At 36.2% G+C, this 21,642-nt stretch overlaps 1 protein-coding gene across 4 annotated transcripts in view; it reads left to right on the top strand.

Annotated features, from left to right (window-relative positions):
* The window catches only part of LOC143239172 (uncharacterized), a 37,694-nt gene that overhangs the window by 9,000 nt on the left and 7,052 nt on the right, over positions 1 to 21,642 (top strand). For 2 of the 4 annotated variants that reach the window (XM_076480030.1, XM_076480031.1), the window contains exon 2: positions 17,363 to 17,441. In XM_076480030.1, the coding sequence (XP_076336145.1) occupies positions 17,388 to 17,441 (54 nt within the window). In that variant the 5' untranslated portion in view covers positions 17,363 to 17,387. Of the gene's footprint in view, positions 1 to 10,515; positions 10,583 to 15,289; positions 15,436 to 17,362; positions 17,442 to 21,642 lie in introns of those variants that run through there. The other 2 variants (XM_076480032.1, XM_076480033.1) reach the window with 2 other exon arrangements.

Raw genomic sequence — 21,642 nt, forward strand, 5'->3', positions numbered from 1 at the left:
TACTGAGTGATCCATCACTGTGTATTGAGTTGTGCATTCTAAAAAGTATACCAGTTATTTGAAAGAGGATAAACACTAATGTTTCTAATGCACAATCAAAAGATTTTAGTTCAAGAAACTCGGACTATGAACCTAGTAGTGAAACGGGTATATTTCACTTTGAATGGTGTCTTCAGAGTTATTAATCTTTTGAAGCTTCAGTCTTTTGTTGTGATGGTGAGGATTAGCCTAAGAAGATGAGGCTTTGAAGAATGGTTGTGAATGGGAATAATATCAAAAAATTAATGGAGAACAAGTAAATTTAAATGAGTTCTAAATATAGTGTGTAAGATTGTATTAAAAAATATTACAGTATGGCACTTTTTTCCTTTCACAAGATTAGCTATTTACATCCACTGCTGTCCTCTACATGCAATTTTTTAAAAATTTAAATCATACCACAAGCCTTTTGCTCCCTTTTTTGGAATATAGTGATTCCAGCATATCTCATATAAATCATCATGCGTCACTACTTCACCAGTAGAAGCATGACATGATGCATGTGACTTCTGTACTCTAATGAACTCACTTCTTGTTTGGCAGCATTTATGGTTGGAAGTGTTTTTTTTCCTTTGTTTCAAGTTTCATGTTTGTGTTTAATTTACTTGTGAAGTGGTCTTCATTTAATTTCACTTTTAGTTTATTACAGTTGCTTGTTATTTATATATTTGTTTGTTGGCTACCTCCTCTTAATTATAAATTCTGAAGTTCATGTTACCACTTTGGGGATTACATCTGCAGCTAGAACTATGCCTCAGGCCTGAGATGTGGTTGGTGCAGTGGGGGATGTATCTGCATTTATTTGCTGAAAGAATGAGCATAACATCATTGGTCATGATGTGACCTTAACTCATTCCTGTTTAACATCTTATCAGGATTTGCATATGGCTCCATTTCTGCAGCAATGCATCTTTGACATGATCCCCAGGTCTTTGTAATTGTGAGTTGCATCAGTACAACAACAGGTCTACCCTTTTCAACCCTGTTGCCTGTTTGTCTTAGAGTCCAGTATGGCACTTATTACTGTTTTATGTCCTTCCACTTCCCAACCATCATCTTTCTCCTTGGGGTGTCTCATTTCAACATACTCTTCAATGGCACACAACACGTTGTTAACATTATTGGTAATTACCCAGTTCATTTTGGTCCAGTGGGAGCTTGACTTGCTAATTTTATTCATGACTGGTGTTCTTTCGTCAAAGATCATTGGGTTATTCAAGTATCATTAGAAGGATAAGTAATCTCGTTTTGTTCCCAACCTACTATGTCTCCTATACCTGTTTCCTTCCTTCTGCTGCAGGATCACATGACCAGCCCACATCTGTTGGAGACAGTTAAAAAACAATTAGCCCAGCAGGCCATTGATCCTGTTCTACATCCTTCATCATCTTTTTATTACTGGTTCTTTTTTGTTCTCAAGAAAACTGGGGGCTGAAGGCTTGTCATCGATTTGTATCACGTCATTTGCATCTTTCAAATGCTTCGCTTTACCATGGAGTAATTTCTCACCTTGTGGTTGCTATTTTCTCTTACTTGCCTAATATCTCATCCACTTGGGTGTCTTTTTAAACACTGATCTTAGTTTGGCCCAACCTTCTCTATGACTTTATTCCAATGAACTGTTGGTTCATCATGCCCTTCACCTCCCTCACATTCTACTTGCTAGGCTCTATCACTTTTGGAGTTGTGGTCTTTAGTGGCATCATTGGTCCCTTCAGTGAGATCTTCACAATCATTATAACTTTGCTAAGACCCCTTATCAGCTGCCATTACCCTTCCTTCTACATTGCTGGAGAATTTGTATTGGTGGTTGGGCGAAGCCCATACATTGATGGGCGTCCCCTTCTTTCTCTTTGTCTGGATTAAGTCTTTTCATGGATGCGTCATTTCAGGGCTGAAGTGCACGAGTTAATCATCATGGGGCTTCTGGCCATTGGTCTTGTATACAAAAGGTGTGCATATCAATGTCTTTGAGCTTGCATTCAATAAGGCTTTGAATCACTTTATTCTTCTCACTAGACAATGTCTAATGATAATTCATTCTGGCAATTCTATGGTGGTAGTGCATCAATCACCAAGGGGCACCTGGTTCAGAGATCTGTTTTTAAACATTAGATATACTATATTGGGCCCACATGCACGACATCCATTTCATTGCATGTCATGTTTTCTCATGGCATTGCAATAAGTGTGGTTCCCCCACATAGATGCATTTGCAGTGTACTTTGATCCCAAGTTAACTCTTTTTGGTCCCTGGTACTTCGTCCTAAGGCTTTGGCTGTCTATGCCTTCAGTCAGGATTGGTCTAGCAAATTCCTTTATGTTTATCCTCCAATATCATTACTTCATCATTTAATCTCTTTTATCTCCATGTCAAGTTCTTCTGATTGCTCCTTATTGGCCAGTTTAATCGTGGTTTCTATGATTATGGTAACTGCAGCTTTTGCCTCCAGTATCTCTTCCTCTGTCTTTTTCCAATCTTCATCAACCTTGGTCACTATTCACATCCTTTATTTTCACGCTTGGCTTTTATCCAGTCCTTGGTGATGAAATCAGGTTTCTCCCATTTAGGAGCTTTCCTTTTAGATCATTCCATACTTTCTTCACCAATGGAGGTGTATCAGTGCAAATGGAAAGTGTTCCTCAATGACTCAAGGATTGCCTTCTGACTGATCTACTGTGATTTGGGTGGCAGAGTATTTAACATGGCTTTTCAACAAGGAGTCTTTATCTCTTTGCTCTTGGGTTATTGAGCTGCCTTATCCGATACATTTCGTTTCTTCTGATACTGTCATCTTTTTACTTCCCTTGCCCTTACCATGTTATTGTGTTACTTAACAATTCACTAACCTCCCAGCCAACCAACTCTTTTGTGTTGGGATATTAATATGGTCCTCTTTTTTCTCTTATTTTAGTTTTGCATTTAGTTTAGAGTTCTCACATGTGCCCCTCGTGTGGATTCCTGTACATGGTAAGGGTACCTTTCAGAGAAGGTTCTGATCTTTCACTTTATTTCCTCTGGGATCTGAACATACATCTACGTGTTTGCCGTGTATAACGACACGTGAAGGGGAAGAGAGGATCCTTTTGGTTGAGGGGTCCAACCTTAATACATCACTTTGGCCTTGAATTCCTGTAGGTGGACAGCCTTGGGTCAACCAAGTACCAGTGTTGGATGTTCTCAACAGGTGTTGTGGACATTGTATCTGATGCTGGTGTTTGGGTATAGTGCTCACAAAACCCTGGTGTTGCTTCAGTATCCTTGTTTGACATTGTAGTGTGTTCCCTCGTATGACTCCATAGTGGGTGGGGTCAATGGGCACTGAAATACAGCTTCTTTATTATGAATACCCCTCTTTCTGACAAAATAAAATTGAAAAATAGATCATTAGAAAATGACCATACATGGAGGACTCTGTTGTACAGTCAATATTACAGCCAGATTCTGCACCTCAATTTCTGATTATCCATTCCTTAGCTGAGAAATCCTTGGGGTAGATGTCTCTATTTTTTATTCAAAAGGAATTAGAGAGACTTGCTGGCTCCCCAAAGTCAGTAAAGAAGTTGCACTCTGGAGATATTTTGGTGGAAACATCTTCACCACAACATCCCAAACTCCTCTTGAAATCAAAGACCATTGGGGATCTACTCATTGAGGTCACTCCCCATGCGACTTTGAATTTTTCCAGGAGAGTTGTAGTTGAGAGAGATTTAAAGAACATTCCCTAGTCGGAAATTCTTGCTGGTTTCTCCAGCCAAGGCACTACTGCAGTGCGCCGAATTTTCACTCGTAAAAACAGAATTATGGAGCATACCAATGCTCTGATATTAACATTCACATCATCACGTCCTCCTGCCACAGTCAAAGCAGATTATTTGAACTGCAAGGTATAGCCTTATGTTCCTAACTCTATCAGATGTTTCTAATGTTGGTGGTTTGGTCACTCAAAAACATTGCGTCATGGTTTTTTGATATGTGCTTATTGTGGTGGTAAAGACCACAATGCTTACGAGTGCAACCTGGAACCACACTGTGTGAACTCTAGTGGTCCTCGTTTATCTTACTTTATTCCTTACCCTAAATGGGTAGAAGAGAAAGAGATGCAATGTTTGAAGACAGTTAATAATAATGCCTAACCAGAGGCTTGAAAACTGTTGTTCCCAACTCCATCTCGGACATATGCTGCTGCATTCCATTCCACTACCACAGTGGGGGTGCAGACAGATCTTTCCATGCCTCCAACAGAGTCGTTTGCAAAACATCTCAAGAGTCTTGTGCCCTACATAATTAAAAAGTTGACGCATCTGTGTTTACTTTCATCTCTGTCCCTACCACTCTTTCCAGTGACTGCCCAGTTCCACTTACATCAGGTTCAAGTGTTTCCTCGGGTCCACCTTCTTCTACAGTCCTGAGAAGTAAATTGACCATTCGTTCACACCCTCAGTCATTGGATTCTTTCTCCACAGACAGAGTCCTGCCTACTTGACCCAGGGGCAGGATCCATGGAGATTAATAGATATTTATCCAATAAGTAAAAACAACTTGGTTGCAAACAGATCTCTCTGCCACATTCTCCTCCACATAAATAAAAATAGCCACTCTGATCCAGTTGAACTGTCGAGGTTTCTAATCAAGAATAGATGACATTAAGGATTTGATTGATTCTTACCATTCCGTGTGTCTCCTTACAGGAAACATTTCTGGAACCTGATACAGTCATCCTTTGGCAGGTTTCCTTCTACAGAAATGACAGGTCGTGTGATGGACCGAGTGCATGGTGGGTCGCATTGCTGGTTGATTGGCACGTGCCCACCCTGTTTTTGTCATTTAATAATCCTTGGAGGCTGTAGCCATCCATGTTTCCTTGGGTCATACCATCACTATTTGTTCTCTGTATTTGCCCTCTGAAGATATCTATAATCAATCAGACTTTGATGCTTTCATTGAGCAGTTACCATCCCCCTTTTTACTATTGGGGGATTTTAATAGACATAATCCCTTCTGGGGTGGTGCTGGTATTGATGGGAAGGGGTTGTGCTATAGAGCATATGCTTTTGGACCACAACCTATCTCTCTTCAATACTGGTCCTTATACTTATTTTCATGCACCTACTCAGTCTTTTACTACTACATATCTTTCTATCTGCTCCCTTTCACTTTTCACTTACTTTCCTTGGAGAGTCGACAGTAATGCATGGGGCCGTGATTATTTTCCTATCATTTTCAGAGAGACTGGCCATGGTCGATGCCATCTGACTACTGTACCTCGATGGAGGTTGTACCAGGTTAACTGGTCTTCTTTCACCATTCTCTCAGAACTTGATCCTACCATCGTGTGTAAGCCATTGATAGATGACTGTGGTATCAGTTACTGACTGTATTATCCAGACAGCTCTCAGTGTATTCGTAAAAGCTCGACACGTTTCCCATAGTATCTTCATCTTAGGTAGAACCCTGCATGTCACATGACAAGAAAAGATCAAAAATGGGGTTGGAATACCTCTCGTATGTATCCCACATTTTTAAACCACATTGTATTTCAGCAGGTCAGATGCCAAAGCCAGAAGGAATCTTGGATTAAATACACTTCTAGCATCTCTTTTACTATCAGTTCTGAAGTCATATGGGATAAAATTCGAAAGGTTAGTAGCCAGTATACTTCTGCCCCCTTTCAATCTTGGAAGTTGCTGATGCTAAGTACTCTCAGCAAAAGCTTTTCTCATGCATCTAGCACTTCTACTTTATCCCCCATCTTCTTAGCTATCATAGCATGGGTAGAACGATCGCCTCCTTTCTTTTGGGCTGATCCGTCTCTATGACTATAATCGCCACCCTTATGCTGGTAGAATTTAAAACTTATTCTTCATTGTTCTAGCAGTATGGCAGTCAGACTTGATTATAGTTGTTAAAAGATGTTGTGCCATCTCTCTCTCTCCTGCTTCTGTTGCTATTCTTCTGGTTATTGTTAACTGGGTCTGGCAGGATAACGTTTTTCTTGATGTTTGGTGCTATGCTGTTATCCTCCCTTTTCCTAAACCCTGGAATGATCCCAGGATTCCTTTTGAACTACTGTCCAATTACTTTTGTTAGCTGTCTCTGTGAGATCTTAGAGAGGATGGTTGATGCTCGTCTTGTTTGCTTCCTCGAATCAAACAACCTCCTCTCACCCACTACTTGTGGGTTTGGAAGACAGTGCTCCACCATGGGCTACCTGATTTGACCTCAAATATCGATCAGGGAAGCCTTTCTCAAGCAACAACATTTTGTTTCTCTATTTTTTTACCTTGAGAAAGCTTATGATACAACGTGGAGGTATGGTATCTTGTGATACCACTTATATGGGTTGTGTGGTGAATTGGCAATTCCATGTCCATGTGGGTTCAACATTTTTCCATTTTTTCCCACATGAACTCGGAGTCCCTCAGGGCTGTGTCTTAAGTGTTACACTTTTCATTATAAAGATTATTGCCATCAGTGGGCAACTGTCCTTACAGTTGCAAACACTTTGTCGACGACTTGCGCATCTTGTGTCAGTCGTCAAATAGGAGGTATAATGAGTGGTGGCTGTAGGCTGCCCTCAATCATTTATTGAAGTGGACTACAGCAAACAGTTTTAACCTTTCTCTTTCCAAAACTGTTTGCGTGCACTTTTGCCGTCAATGGGGTATTCACCATCATCCTGAACTCTATTGGTGAAGTTGTGCTTCCCATGGTCCATGGGGCAAAGTTCTTGGGCTTATCTTTGACTGTAAATTGATCTTTATTTCACACAAATCAGTTACATGTGAAGTGTACAAGGTCACTGAACAGCCTCCGTGTTCTCTCTTCCACCTCTTGGGGGGCAGATCGATGTTCCATGCTAACTATCTATTGTGCCCTCATTCTATCCAAACTAGACTTGGTTTCTGGTCTATGGCTATGGCAGGACTTTGGCCTTGAAAATGCTGGACCATGTTCCCCATCAGGAGTTCAGCTCTGCACAGAGGCCTTTTGCACTTCTCCAGTCCAAAGTTTGTGCATGGAGTCCCATGAATCCCCTCTATACCTTTGTCATTTGCAACTGTCTTAAATATATGCTTCAAAACTTTAGTCTTTACCACAGCATTCCACATGGGGTTGTGTCTTCCTTTCTCAGTGGGTCACATTTTCATAATAGACAGTCTGCCATTGTTCCTTTTAGCCTTTGTATCCAGGTGCAGTTGGATAAATTGAGTCTATCTTTGGATGACATAACAGTATCTACAGATCAGCCCATCCAACCATGGCTAATTGCTATCCCCAAATGTGACCTTTCTTTGAGTCATCTGAAGAAGGCAGATTCTCCTGATTGGAAGTATCGCATTCTATTTGCCGAACATTTTTTGAACCATCCTTCTATTCCCATTTGCATGGTTTGCCGTGATTCGGTTGTTGCACACAGAATCTCCTCTACAGTTTTTGTGTTCACTCCTGAACTGTATGCCATTTCTCTTGCCCTGGATCACATAGAAGCAAAGCAGTACTCGTATTGCACTATTTATACTGATTCACTTAGTTCTCTACTGGCTCTGGAATCACTTCACGTTCTCATCCTGTTCTCTCCGATATTTAAAACCAACTGGCTCATTTTTTTTATCATCTACTTCTGTCCCGTTCTTCTGGATACCAGGCCACATTGATATTTGTGGGAATGAGCTCTCTGACACTGCAGCTAAGTCTGTCTGCTCTGGTGCTATTACTGATGTGCCTATTCCATACATGGATTATGGCCCTGTATTCAACGCTCGACTCTGTGCCAGTTGGCAGTTGACTTGAAGTGAGCAACGTGAAAACAAGCTTTTCCAAATAAAAGCCTTTATTGAACTTTGGTCGTCTTGTTTCCGTAAGGATAGGAAAGAGGGAGTTGTCCTAACTAGACTAAGCATTGGTCACAGTTTTTAACTTATCGTTTTCTTTTATCTGGGACTGATGCACCAACGTGTTGTCTGTATGACACTTGGATCATAATAAGCAACATTTTACTGTCTTGCCGTTGTTGTGACTCTCAATGTTGACACCATTTTAAACATGTTTTGTCCCAAGGTATAGCCTTAACATTACAGTGTCATTGGCGATTTTGACACTGTCCACCTTACAAATGTTTTTAGCTTTTTAAAGGCAATTAATCTTTTTAATGCTATTTAAGTTTTTAATTTATGAATTAGACCTTTTTTAATGTGATTCCTTTTTAAGAATTAAAAGTACAACTTGTTCAATATGAAATTAGAAAATGGCCGTAACGTGAAATAACTCGAAACCAGGACTGGAAAGATCAACTTCAGGTATCTAACTCTGATGTTTGAACTTACCCGTTAGTCATCCTGGCGAGTTATGATGATTAAAATTATGCTACAGAAAGTCCTTTACAACTTGTATTACCCTAGTTTCTCTCTTACTGCTGTAGACTAGATATAAAAATTAGATTTAACACTATTTAAGTTTTTAATTTAAAAATTAAACTTTGTTTTGTTTTACTTATTTCTTTTTTACGAATTTTAATAATTTTACTTTCAACTTATTTCGGATGTTTGGTGCAGAGATAGCCTAGTTACTTTGCGATATAACACGCCAAACCAACCGACCTCGCACGTGTATATGATTTTGTCTCGATCATACTCCTGTGTTGGGGTCACATTGTAGTTAAGGAGGATTGTTTCAATTCTGTCCTTTTTGCTGCCCCTCGTTTTATCTTAATCCAAGAATATTATCGCTTTTCAAATAATTCTAGTTAGTTTCACTGTTGAAGGAGTTCATTTATATTATATGGTCATCCTTTTGATGCAAGAAGTCTGGTTCCCAAATCGATAAATCAAGACTAACACGTAACATGCTCAGAAGTCAAACTGGGTCTTCATCTCCCTTCTATCTACAACTGTAGATATAACTCGCCCTGGATAGCTTTGGAGTTACTATCTTGAATTTGAGGTGATGCTGGTTCCCAGTATCGTGGATTTAGATGTCGCTGACTGAGTATGATCTGTTGCCTCTTAGCCACTGTACATCAAGGAGCACATCCATTGTTTTACCCATTTGTATACTTTGTAGGGTTAAGTTACATAAATATTTACATTATCTTGCTACATTTCTTTCCCATTTTGATGTACTTCTGTTTCCTTTATTGGGATGGTGATAATTCTTCAGACTTAAAGTGCTAAAGTCAGGAGTTCGATTCCCCTCAGTAGACACGTTAGATACCTCAATGCGGCTTTGCTATTAGAAAATACACACAGACCTTTTCTGCTCTTGTCTGTTGTACATTTTCACGGATGGGCAGAATGTATGGTTCCCCTCGTCAGATCTTTGGATCTGACTCTAATTGCCAGGGTATCCTTCTGACCCTTTGGAGGATACTTCGTCGTTTTCTCGCACCGGTCCTACTTCTTAATCATTGTGGTATTCTGGCTAATTTTGTGAGAAAAGAAAAGTGCTGTATCGGAAGTTATAATTTTTATATACTGGAAAGGTATTTCCGATAGGTACTTCTTTTCTCCAGTGCTTACGTCTTCTGCCAAACCTCGAAATGAAGGTTCGGTAGAAGCGTACGTAACGTTCCTATTGGCGGAAAAGTGGCATATGATGATTTACGTAAGACATGTTGGAATCATTCCGATAAGGGGAGGAGCAAAAGATTTGAGGAATGTGTAAATAAATTTACGTATAGAGGGAAGCACTGTACGAGAATAGTTAATATTCTTTTCTTTCATATGTTAGTTTAATATTAAACTTCATTCTTTCTGTCGTCAGTTTACCATTAATTTAGACGCATAAAGTTAAGCTTTAATGCACAAGATACAATATTAAAAAAACCACGAGTGCAATTTCAACTTAGTGAATGAATGAAAGTAAAATGATAGAAGTTCTGTTCTAGTCAAATTTCATTTTTAATCATCTGTGTAGTAGGTTAAATCAGTTTTAAATTTTCATTTAAAAATAATAAAACTGAGAAACATTTTGCAGTGTTGTTATATATAGTTATTGTTTGTTATTGTAAATGTACCTGGAGTAAACATTGTTTTATCGATGAGTTTTTTGTTGATGCTGTTTTTCTTAACACTACTACGTAGAGCAGGATATTTTCAATGTCTCTGGATGTTCCAAGGTATAAGATCAAAGTGATTTGTACCACCCTTAAGACATCTAAAATAACGTAGTGTTTTTATTTTACTTGGATTTCTTTCACTGGAACGTTTCTTTCGAATGTTTTAGTTTTCAGACGTTGGGAACATATTTATCAATAGTTTACGACTTTATTTGTACCTTTTTAGTGTTTTATCACGAGTATTTTCACATATCGTTTCATGCGCTTGCTGTTCCCGAAATCTTGCAATTAGATTGATAAAAAAATAGGTTTAAAAAGAAATCGAGGATTCTCGGAAAATAAATCGATGAAATTCAATCCGCGGAGAAACACCCAGTTCAATTAGGTACGGTTTTAAACTACTACCGACGCATCGTGTGCGCACTAGTGGTATTGTATTTAATACATTAGAAGCGCTTTCGTTGCTCACAGAAACAAATTATTGGGTTCGTATATAATTTTTAAAACTAGGTTATGATATTTTGTTATCTTTTAGTGGTTTATTGACAAAGTATTTTATTTTCTAGGGATTAATATTAAAACGAAACTATTTTATCAAATCCAGTTACTGTTAAGAAAAGTAATTCGTTTCTTGCACCTGCGTAAAACAAAAGTCAGATGGTGTATTGTCTCGCGTTTTGATGAACGTATATTTGAAACGACTAAAAGGGTTTCAAATATTAATTCTCGATAAATGTAATCTCTAAAATTTACCATACGAGTGTATAACATTTTCATCTTTAATTAGTAGTAATAATAACACGAAGAGAATGTGATAAAATTAATGTAATTAAGCTTCGTTCCGTTTTCTTCAGTTGATACTTACCATATATAGACGTTATAACTGTAGAAAATCTAAGCAAATATAATAAAAGCAACATAAAACTTTTGCTGTATGTTAAATTAATATTTATGTAACAGTTACTCATTGGAAGTCTGTTTTCTTTACTAGTGAATTACTCACAATATACTAGTAAGTTGTATTGTTTCTCGCCTTATTTTTGGAGTTATAGCTTTAACACTTGTATCGTAGAAACACATACGGACACTTGCTTCCCAGAATTTAATAGTAGTCAAAGTGGCTATCGAAGGTTTATAATTATTTTAATGGTGTTCAGAAATTGCTCGGTATTATCTAAATTGATGCGGATGTATTTTCTTTGTTATGTTGTGGAACTGGGATGGGACCTGGCATGGTAGTTAGAGCGCTTTACTGGCACTCTGCAAGTCGCGGGTTCGAATTCCCGTCATCGATTATCCTCGCTCTTTCAGCCGTGACGGCGTTATAATGTGACGGTCGAAGTTAAATTTCAGGCTATATTGTTATGTATGGGTGTTTAAGAATTACGTAGTAATAAGCTGTACTTGAAAACTAGTAAAATTACAGCCTGATTATAATGAATGAAGGTGAACTAAAATCAATCAACAGTTGCTTATATAGTTTAGTCTCATCGTCAGGTGGTTAGGAAGTTCGATTCGCAGTCTGCGGGTCACGGGTTCGATCATCGTCACACTAAATATGCGTGAAACGTTATAATGCTATGATCATTCCCACTATTTATTGTTTAAAGAATAGAGAAAAGAGTTGGCCATGGATGATGACTAATTGATTTCTATTTGGTCTGTCACTGATAAATTAGGGACGGCTAGCGCATATAGTCCTCGCGTAGCTGTGCGCAAAATTTGAAAGACACTAAAACAAGTCTTATTGTCAGTACAAAGTTGTAAAGATTATCTTTAAAACAGCTAATTATTAAAACCCAGTACAAAAATGACTTTTAACTGCACGTGGGTCGGACGTGCAGTATTGGCTAGCTTGGTGGACTATGGTTCCTAGTGTCCGGATTAGCCACAATTTCGTTGAACGTACTTTGTCATGACATTTAGAGATAATTCAATTAAAGTACCCCATTTGTTGCCAAAATTTCGTACTCTGCACTTTATTATGACAGTTACAGATAATTCGATTAAAGTGGCACCATCTGTTGGCGATGGTTGCCAACTAACTGTCTTCTCTCTGTGAACCTTAGTGCGAAGTATGAGAAACAAACCTTACGTTTTTCGTCTTTGTGGACACCACTGACGATGAAATAGAAGGAACAGTCGTTCCCCGCTTCACAAATAAAATACTTTATTTCCCTGTAATTAGCTACTTAATAATGTAAAGCGATGGAAGGCAGTAGTTCGTTGAGAGGCTCGAGCTTTTTCTTTCAATCTTCAGCTCTCACTTCATCCTATTTTCAACAGTAAAGAGAAAGGAGGCCCAGCAAGGTTGTTTGCCTCGATGCCCGTGCTGGCTTTCGACGCCCAAAGGTATAACACATAACCAAATATATCAGGTCATCCTTTAAGTAATGTCCGATTTTAGGTTCAGAAACATAGAAAGGATTTCAAATGCTTTTAATGTTATTTGACCAGTAATGTATGTTGCATTATTAATTACTTCCTGCCAGCGATTCGCAAGCTTCTGAATGCCACTTCTACAAAATTCTTGGAGTTTGGAGGAAAAGAATATAGAGAAGGTAGTTTTGACATCTTCATGTGTTCCAAGCTCTTTTCCATCAAGATAGTTCTGTAAACTTTGGAATAGATGATAATCAGATGTGGCAGGTCTGGAGAGTAAGGAGGATGTGGAAGTTTTTTTCCAGTCTAGCTCTTTAATCTTTGCAGATGTGATCCTTGCTATCTGGGGCCGTGCATTATCCTGGTGTAACACCACACTTTTACCATTGACCAAAACAGGCCTATTTTTCTCTCAGTGCAAATTCAGACTCTCTAACTGTTGTTAATAGAAGTTTTAATCGGTACTTTGAGTGGCAGCAACTCAAAGTGGATCCAACCAACACTATCCCACCAAACGCTTAACAAGATTTTCCTACGGTGAAGGTCCATTTTGGGCTGTGCTTTACCAATCTACCTGCACTGAGCCATTGTCTGCCGCGCTTAACATGTCGATAATATCATTTTTCATCTCTAGTCACTAATCTGTCAAAACAAGGTCAGTTACGTTCACGAGAGTTTAGAAAAGTACAAATGTCCACTCTTGCTCTGAGGTTGGCTTCTGTTAAATCATCGGGGACCCATTTTCCAAGTTTTGACATCTTTCCAAGCTGTTGCAGATGACGGTGGACTGTTGAACGGGTTGAATTAAGTTTCTGTGCTAGTTTTTCAACTGTTACAACACATTCTTCATAAAATGCAGCCAGCAGCAAGTCATTATTAAATTCAACAGGACAACCTGAATGTGGCACATCACTTAAGCTGTTGTCATTTAACCTGAACTTCTGAAACCACCTTTGATATTTTCTTTCACTGAGATACTCTGCACCATAAACACCTTGAATGTTTTGTGTAGTTTCTGCTGCACTATTGCCTTTTTTAAACTCATAAAGCATTATATGTTTAATGTGCTTCTCAGACACATCCATCTTTATAAGGGTATATTTGATTAATGATCTGAAAAAGTTGAGTTTGGTTAGTTTCTTTTATTTGTCTGAACATTTTTATACATGTCCTACTACATATTTTAGTCATTAAAGCCTTCTACAAAGACAGAAATGATGCACTTTCTGTGTTAAATTTTCGGACATTACTTGTGGGATAACCTGATAGTTTTTCAGCACACCTGGAAGCATGTAATCCATAGTGGTTTCGTGGTGCATATGTGTAGTCTGGCTGAAATATTTAATAGATTGTTACTGCATTTTAAGAATTCCCAAACTGTGATACGTGGAGCTAAGTTGCATAATTGTATCGTTTTATGAATTATCACTGTTTTTGTTTCTATTTTTATTCATACGTGTTTCTTGGGTCGATGTTGAGTCTTCAGGCTTTACAGTAGATGCTATTCCCATCATTAATTTGAAACAGCTTCTGGTATTATATATTTGTTCTGTGAAAGGTTTTATGCATCTTATAAAAGCTGCTTATAATTTCTGCGTGATGCTGTCTGAGGTTTGAGAAACAAAAGTTTTCAAATTACAATAACAGATTTTCGTTAAAATTAATCACGTGCATTAAATAAGTACACGGGAGTTTTCAGTGGCCACACACCGTGGAATGTTTTATGTTGTGTAGTTAATGAAGTAGGAAATGGGTTAATAAGTTTATTTGCTATACTTCCTGTACGATGGAAATGGAGAGACTGTTGCTAATCGGCTACACTAGTAACGTTTCCAGGAGACAGACGGCTGCTAATCTGCTACACTAGTAACATTTCTGGGAGACAGACAGCTGCTAACCAGCTACACTAGTAACATTGCTTTCACCTTTACAGCAGTAAAAATTGCATCTGTTGCAAAGTAGTTTAAGCATTACAAATTATATTTTCTAAAGTAAATTAGGGTTAGTGAAGCATAGATCGTTCGGTTGATGGCGCAGAACGGCCCAAAATTTGCCTGGTTCTTTCAATCCCTCCCTATAGTTCTATTAGTATTATCTTTTGATTCCAAAAAAGGGTATTCGAAGACCGTTTTCCATCAGGATCGTTAAACTTCTGTTGTTGATTCTACGTGTATTTAATAACAAAGTATTCTAGATTGAGTGTACTCCACAGAAATTATTTGTTGTTGTTAATTGTAGATGTTTTGCGATTGTCCATGATACCAATTAAAGTTGTGTTCTAGTTATGGTAAGGGTCGTCTGTGTGTGTTTCTCAAGTAAGTTAGGGTTAAATATACCTTGAACTCAGGCCGCTAGGTTTAGAGTGGAATATTGAATGATCATATTTGGTTAACAGAAATTGTCGCACTGCTTCTAAATGTTTTGATAGCTGCCAATAGATTGAGCAACTGTGCTGTAAATACGTTTAGCGCACTTGTGCAATCTTTGTAAAACCTTGAACGTTAGTGTTTTCCAAATCTTGACAAAAGTGGGTTTGTAGTATTAGACGCCGAGTGTATTAATGTAGCTACTGGCAACTTGTCACATGCTTATAATGCTGGCGCCAAAGGGTTGTTTATCTCGACTGTGGAAACGACACTTGAGACCGCTATTAAAATGTGCGTTTCTTTAATAGCACGTTGAGATTGGTAACGCATTCCAAAGAATTTTGGCGTGTTTCCTAACACAGTTTGATAACACATAATGGATAAATGTATACGTCACTGCAGAGCAAAAGCAAACATCAATAACTCGAATATACTCGCATTCTGTATGCGTGAATATTTTGTATATTTCTAATCGTTACAAGTCTCGGGAGGTGGGGGTTCACAAGATTAATGATAGATCAATGTGGCAAAGACTAATCACGCTTGATTGTGCCCCTCCCCTACTGATATCTGTGGTGGGCACAACACAGGTAATCCATTGTGCTTAACAACAAAGACATTATTTTATTGAAACTACATGCAGAGCTAAATGTTAGTTAATGCCGAAGCTTGGCCATTGTATTTTCAATTGTTATAGAACATGTTGAAAATTCTGTAAAAGAAAAGATATTCTTATTATTTTAGTATTTTAATAACATTATAAAGATAAATGGTTTTGAACGATCAGTAATGACATTTTTGTTCTACTTATTTTTATCACAGTTTTTAGAAATTTTACTCAAATGAGAAAGAAATTACTTCAGTTTTTAAGCTTAGTTTAAGATGGGTGAATCTAAGACTGATAACAGTTTATCATCAAATACTTAATTTTGTGTTTCTTAATTGGTATTACAACTTAATGTTTAGGGACAACAAGGGACATGCTGGTCCTACTCGGCTGTCCTGTTCTTCAAGCTAAAATGAAAGTATTAAAAAAAATTTACAATCATCTGTTATCTGTCTAATTTACTGCTTCCACAGCATTCAGAGGCAACCTATTCCATCGGCCAACCACCCTATTTGAAAAATAAAATTGTTATTGCTGAAGACAGGTTATAATTTACGTGAACGAATAAACGAAATATAGTAATAAAGACATTGATTTTTATCTTCCTTTTTCATTACTCGGTAAAATCAAAAGTTGATATTAAATCATTGAATCAATAGTGCGAATTGCCCTTTATTTCAATAACTTGCTTATGCTAATCAAACATAGTCGTAGTCGAAACCAAGACCGAATCTGTTGAAACTGAGAACAAGATTGAAAATATTTTTTTTATAATACCAAAAATCCAAAAACTTATTGTTGTAGCTTTTATTTTTTTACTCAAAAATGTTGCTTAGATTATTAGGTTTGTTGCATGCATTATATATTTATATTGATGTTGGTTTAAGTTTTGTATATGTCTTTGCCAATACAGTTGCACACTGCCAAATGTACTGAAATAAGCCTTAATAATTGGAGGGTGGAAAGTGTGTTTTGATTGTTGCTAAATATGTTTCTAGTGTGTAACATAATGTTTTATTTTTTTTATTGTTCATCAAGAAACACACACACAGGTACATTAACAACACTTTGTAACAAAATTTTTACTTTTTCTTGTTCCTGGGCAGAAAGTGTTATTACCCAATTGCTTAAGCCTTAAAGTAAATGGAAAAGACCTATTTTTCTCTTCAAACTTTGCTTTTGTGACCTGAGAGCATATAACGAAAACATGATGCAAAACTATATTTGGGGGCTGATATGTGAAAGTGATTTACGTTAGTCAAAAATCGTGAAAAACCACTTATTTCTAAACATTTTTGTATAACTAGTATAAATACATGTAAATCTTGATTCATATGTTGTTTTATTCAGACCTTATGTAAATGAAAATGTGCAAATTTGCCTGTTTTTACATAGAAAATAGGTTAATTTCTAAATCTCATTATCTAGAAACAAAGTTTGAAGGGAGTAATGGCCATTTTCTGTACTTTTACAACATAAGTAATTAAGAAATAACACATACTATCCAGGAACAAAATTTGTGTTACATAGTGCAATCCTTAGAAAACAAGTAAATATTGCAGAGGATTGAATATATTGATTATACAAGTCAAAAAGCATGTGAAAAACCATATGTGATGTAAAATCAAAATGGAATGGCATTTACAAGAATTACATTAAAATATTTTTGGCATTTCATAAGTAGTGATACTATCCAAAATTGATTGCTTTTGGAAAGGGATGTAATAGGTCTTTCCAAAGCAAACTGTACCTATACTTAAATCATAAAGATATGTTCATTTCAACAAGTTAGAATTTTCAGTAGTGTAATATACTACTTATGTAGTAAATTCTGATGAATAAATTTAAAAATGCATAACAAAATGTTACAACTATTTTTTTAAAACTTATCTTTTTTTCCCATTTTCCAGATGACTATGTTATTAGTGTGGCACCATGGGATGTGTGTCATCTAGAACAAGTCTGGATGACCAAAGGAACATATTCAATGTAAGTTTAAACATATAACGTAGTGCATTTGATACTTTTATTTACAAGTTATTCAGTAAGTTGTGCACCACTAATCAGATGACGAGACATTTGACACTTTTTTAATTTATTTTTTAACAAACAAGATGTTATGGAAATGAGGTGTTATTCCTCAGGACTCATTTCCAATGCCCCTGAGTAGGCATATTGATATATGATTGATTGAATCTCTAAAGTGCAGAAGAAAAATGTTTTGTATGAAATACAGTCAATAAGAGGAATGGTATTTCTGAGACTTTCATAGGTTCATAACAGTAGGTATTCATAAAAAAAACATTGTTTATAAAAATTAACAAATGTTGACCAGTTGTTCAGAGATACTTGTCTTAAGAGTCCACCAATTGCAGTAATCAAAATGGGAATACACCTTTAACTAGAAAAACTATAGCTACAATTCTTTTAAATAAACCAGAGTAAACTTGATTGGACAGTCTAATAAGTTTCAGGATACTAATTCTTTAAGTAGTACCCAAAATTTGACTGCTTCCAAATGTTGCATTAAGAAAACTGTTTCATCACAGTTTTCAACCAGTCCATAAATAGCTTAACTTGGTTATAACAGGAAAACATGGTTTCCATAATGCTTAAAGTGCAAATTGTACAAAGATGGAGATGGAAACAGTAAAGCAATATCTTTTTTGAATTGATTAAAGCAATTAGCCATTGCTACCAATGTTATTTGCAATTGACTTGCAGGCAATACTGCATAAAATTTGGAATATGTAGTTCCAGATGGATGGTAGAAAGTAAAGCAACTGCATGGTGATGCTGTTGTCAAGAGTGGGTAAAGGTGGAATTAGGAAACTGACAAAATTGCATAAGAAGCTTCTTTATCAAAACTGGTATAATTAGTGGTAGTATGTCAATTTACTCTGCAGTAGTAATGTGAAAACAGCAATCATGGAAGGTTTTCATCAGCATTCAGTGAAATTAAAACTGCTGGAAAACAAAATATCACATGGTGTGGCTAAGAAAAATAAAAACTGCAGATTCACTAGTATATAGTCAGAGGACCACTGATAATTCCAGAGAAGAAAACTCTACATCCTACAAAACATTCAGTTTCTGAATAAGGGGTAAGTTCCTGTCAGCAGAACCTTAGGATTGTCACCTTTATTCAGATAAAGCAAAATATCTGTTGGAAATGTGGCTGAAAAAGAAGAGAATAAAGAAGAGAAATGACAAGAGAAGTGAAGCTGAGTTGGTTTGTTCACATGAAGAAAAGAAGAACATTAGAAGTTACTTGTACTTGGCAAGAGAAGTGAAGCTGAGATGGTTTGTTCACATGAAGAAAAGAAGAACATTAGAAGTTACTGGTACCTGGCAAGAGAAGTGAAGCTGAGATGGTTTGTTCACATGAAGAAAAGAAGAACATTAGAAGTTACTTGTACTTGGCAAGAGAAGTGAAGCTGAGATGGTTTGTTCACATGAAGAAAAGAAGAACATTAGAAGTTACTGGTACCTGGCAAGAGAAGTGAAGCTGAGATGGTTTGTTCACATGAAGAAAAGAAGAACATTAGAAGTTACTGGTACCTGGCAAGAGAAGTGAAGCTGAGATGGTTTGTTCACATGAAGAAAAGAAGAACATTAGAAGTTACTGGTACCAGGCAAGAGAAGACTAACATGTTGGAAGAATGCTATTAAAGAGGACATGACAAGAATTGAAGAAGACCTAGGAGTGAACAAAGATGACTGGAAGAAGGCAACATGTGTGAAGCATGATGACCCCTGTTAAAGGGAAAAGCCAAAGAAAAAAAAAAGACTTGGATGAAATGCAGGTTGTGAAAAAAGAGTGAATAGAAGGAAATTGTGTGATCTGGTGATTTAAATTGTGTGATCTGGTGATTTGTTTTTTCTTTTACTATAAAAACGTGAAGAAATCCATGTGTTATTTTTAACAGTATAAACTGCTAGAAATGGTGCAATGACATGGGGGAAAGTTATTTTGTCAAAGCTTTATAATTACTGTTTTGGAAGGATCTTTAACATCTGGTATGAATTTGGATTTCTCCCGTGATGAACAAGCACTGTACAATGGGCTACAACCAAACAATATTCTTATGAAACCTATGCCACACTGAGTTTTAGCTAATATAATAGTGAAATGTGATCCAATTCTATTAGGCAGGGATTATGATAAATTGACCAGTCAATGTATATGTTTGTTTACGCATTTGTAATTTGAAAATTGGAAAGGTTTTATAAGAATAATAATTTCGTATTTACTCAACTTGTGTAAAACAGTCGACCCATTTTGACACACATCTTTATGTAAATTAAGAATTTTTTTTGATGTTCATTTGTTTTATAAACTTTTATTTTAGACTACAGTAGCTTGCATGTTAAAACAGAATACTTTCCAACTTCATTCAAACCTGTTGCGTGTTTAGTGTAACAACAGATCTGGAAGTTTTTAACCAATATGATTTGTGTGTTATGTTCACAAGTGAACCTTTTAAAATATCTGTTTCTTGTATGTGTAAATTTTTATACGTTCTAAAAACTTGTATCTTGAACATAGACTTTGAGTTCTTTTCGTGATAATCGGTGTTGGGCACATTACTGGGAAAATAGTAACTCCTCACTCATATCTTCAGGAAAACAAATTCTTATAATGCCCTTATGTATTGATTAATATAAAATGTAGCATGTTATATTTATGGTTATATGTTACATTTGTTTCTTTTGTCTTTCCCCATGAAGTAATTTTTATGACTATTTCTTATTTTTCCTTAACAATAAGCCTGAAGTTTATTTACTAAATATATGTTAAGCCTAATGTACACTGTATGTTCTGAAACAAATGAAACTTAACCTGTTGACGGCCAAGTATTTCAGCTGCTACATCAGCTCCTATGCTGGTTTTTTTTCAGCAAAATTGAGTAATTTTTAAAACAAAAGAAATGAACAACAAATACTATTTTTTCTCTGAGACAAACTTATAGTAGTACACAAAATGAAGAAATATGTACAAAACATGAAACAATAACTCGTCTGTGGCACTGTGTTACTGATTGGCTTGGACAAGCTATCTCGTCTACGGCACTGAACAGGTTAAACTACATTCTTGATGCTAGTAAAACTTGTGTGAAAATAATTTTGTGAGTTACTTTCTGCAATCAATCTCTGGCTAGTAATCAAAGGGGAGTTATATTTGACACATTAGTTAGATATTTGATTTGTTTAGAATTTAAGCACTGAAATGTACTTTAAATTAAATAAAATTATCACTAATCAGGCATACAACAAAAAGTAATCAAGTTTTATTTTTGTAAAGATGATAATATTACATTTAAAGTAACACAGTTCATGACACAAGTAATATTATTATATAAAGGAGTTACCGGCATAATGTTTTACCTCCAAGTATGATGATAATTTCAGTATATTGACCACGTTTCATCATTTCTGTAATAATTGATGTTTAATTTAAAGTACTAACTGTAAATAAATAACAGTTTTACAGATGTTATCTGTTGTGTTAATTAACCATAATTACACTGCATTCATTTTTCCATTCATGTATTTGTTCTATTTATTGTATTTTGTTCATGATGACAAGAAAACCCACTTGTAGAGAAAAATGTATATATAAAAATGACTGGTATGGGAAGAGAAAGCACATGAAACAAAACAAACTCAACAACTAAGAAACCAAATAAAACTATGCTCATCAGATAAAATTAAATACAAATTAGAAAAAATAAAACAATACTTCATCAACATCAAGTTTCCTCCACAAACTGTCAAAAACATTATATGCACACACCTAGACAAAAAACAAAATCAACCAACAAAAGTAAATATATCTCACGAATCGCAAAATCACAAAACCATATACTGCTGCATACCATATTATTCCCGACATCAGCAGACAAATAACCAACATTTATACCAAATTTATTCAAAAACCAGGCACAAAACTAAGGTCTATACTATGTAGAAACTACACTGACAAACACAACACCAATATTTATAAAATACAATGTGATAACTGCCACGACTCCTGTATTGGAGAAACAAGTAGTAAAATGGAAACCAGATTCACAGAACAAAAAAAGTCACCTTCACACGTTTTAGAACACTGCAAATCAAATAAACGCAAGATAACCATAGAAAACACCCAAATACTAAATGAAAAAACAAACATAAACAAATGAAA

Source organism: Tachypleus tridentatus, chromosome 13 (genome assembly GCF_004210375.1).
Source record: "Tachypleus tridentatus isolate NWPU-2018 chromosome 13, ASM421037v1, whole genome shotgun sequence".
In the NCBI taxonomy this organism is placed as follows: Eukaryota; Metazoa; Arthropoda; class Merostomata; order Xiphosura; family Limulidae; genus Tachypleus; species Tachypleus tridentatus.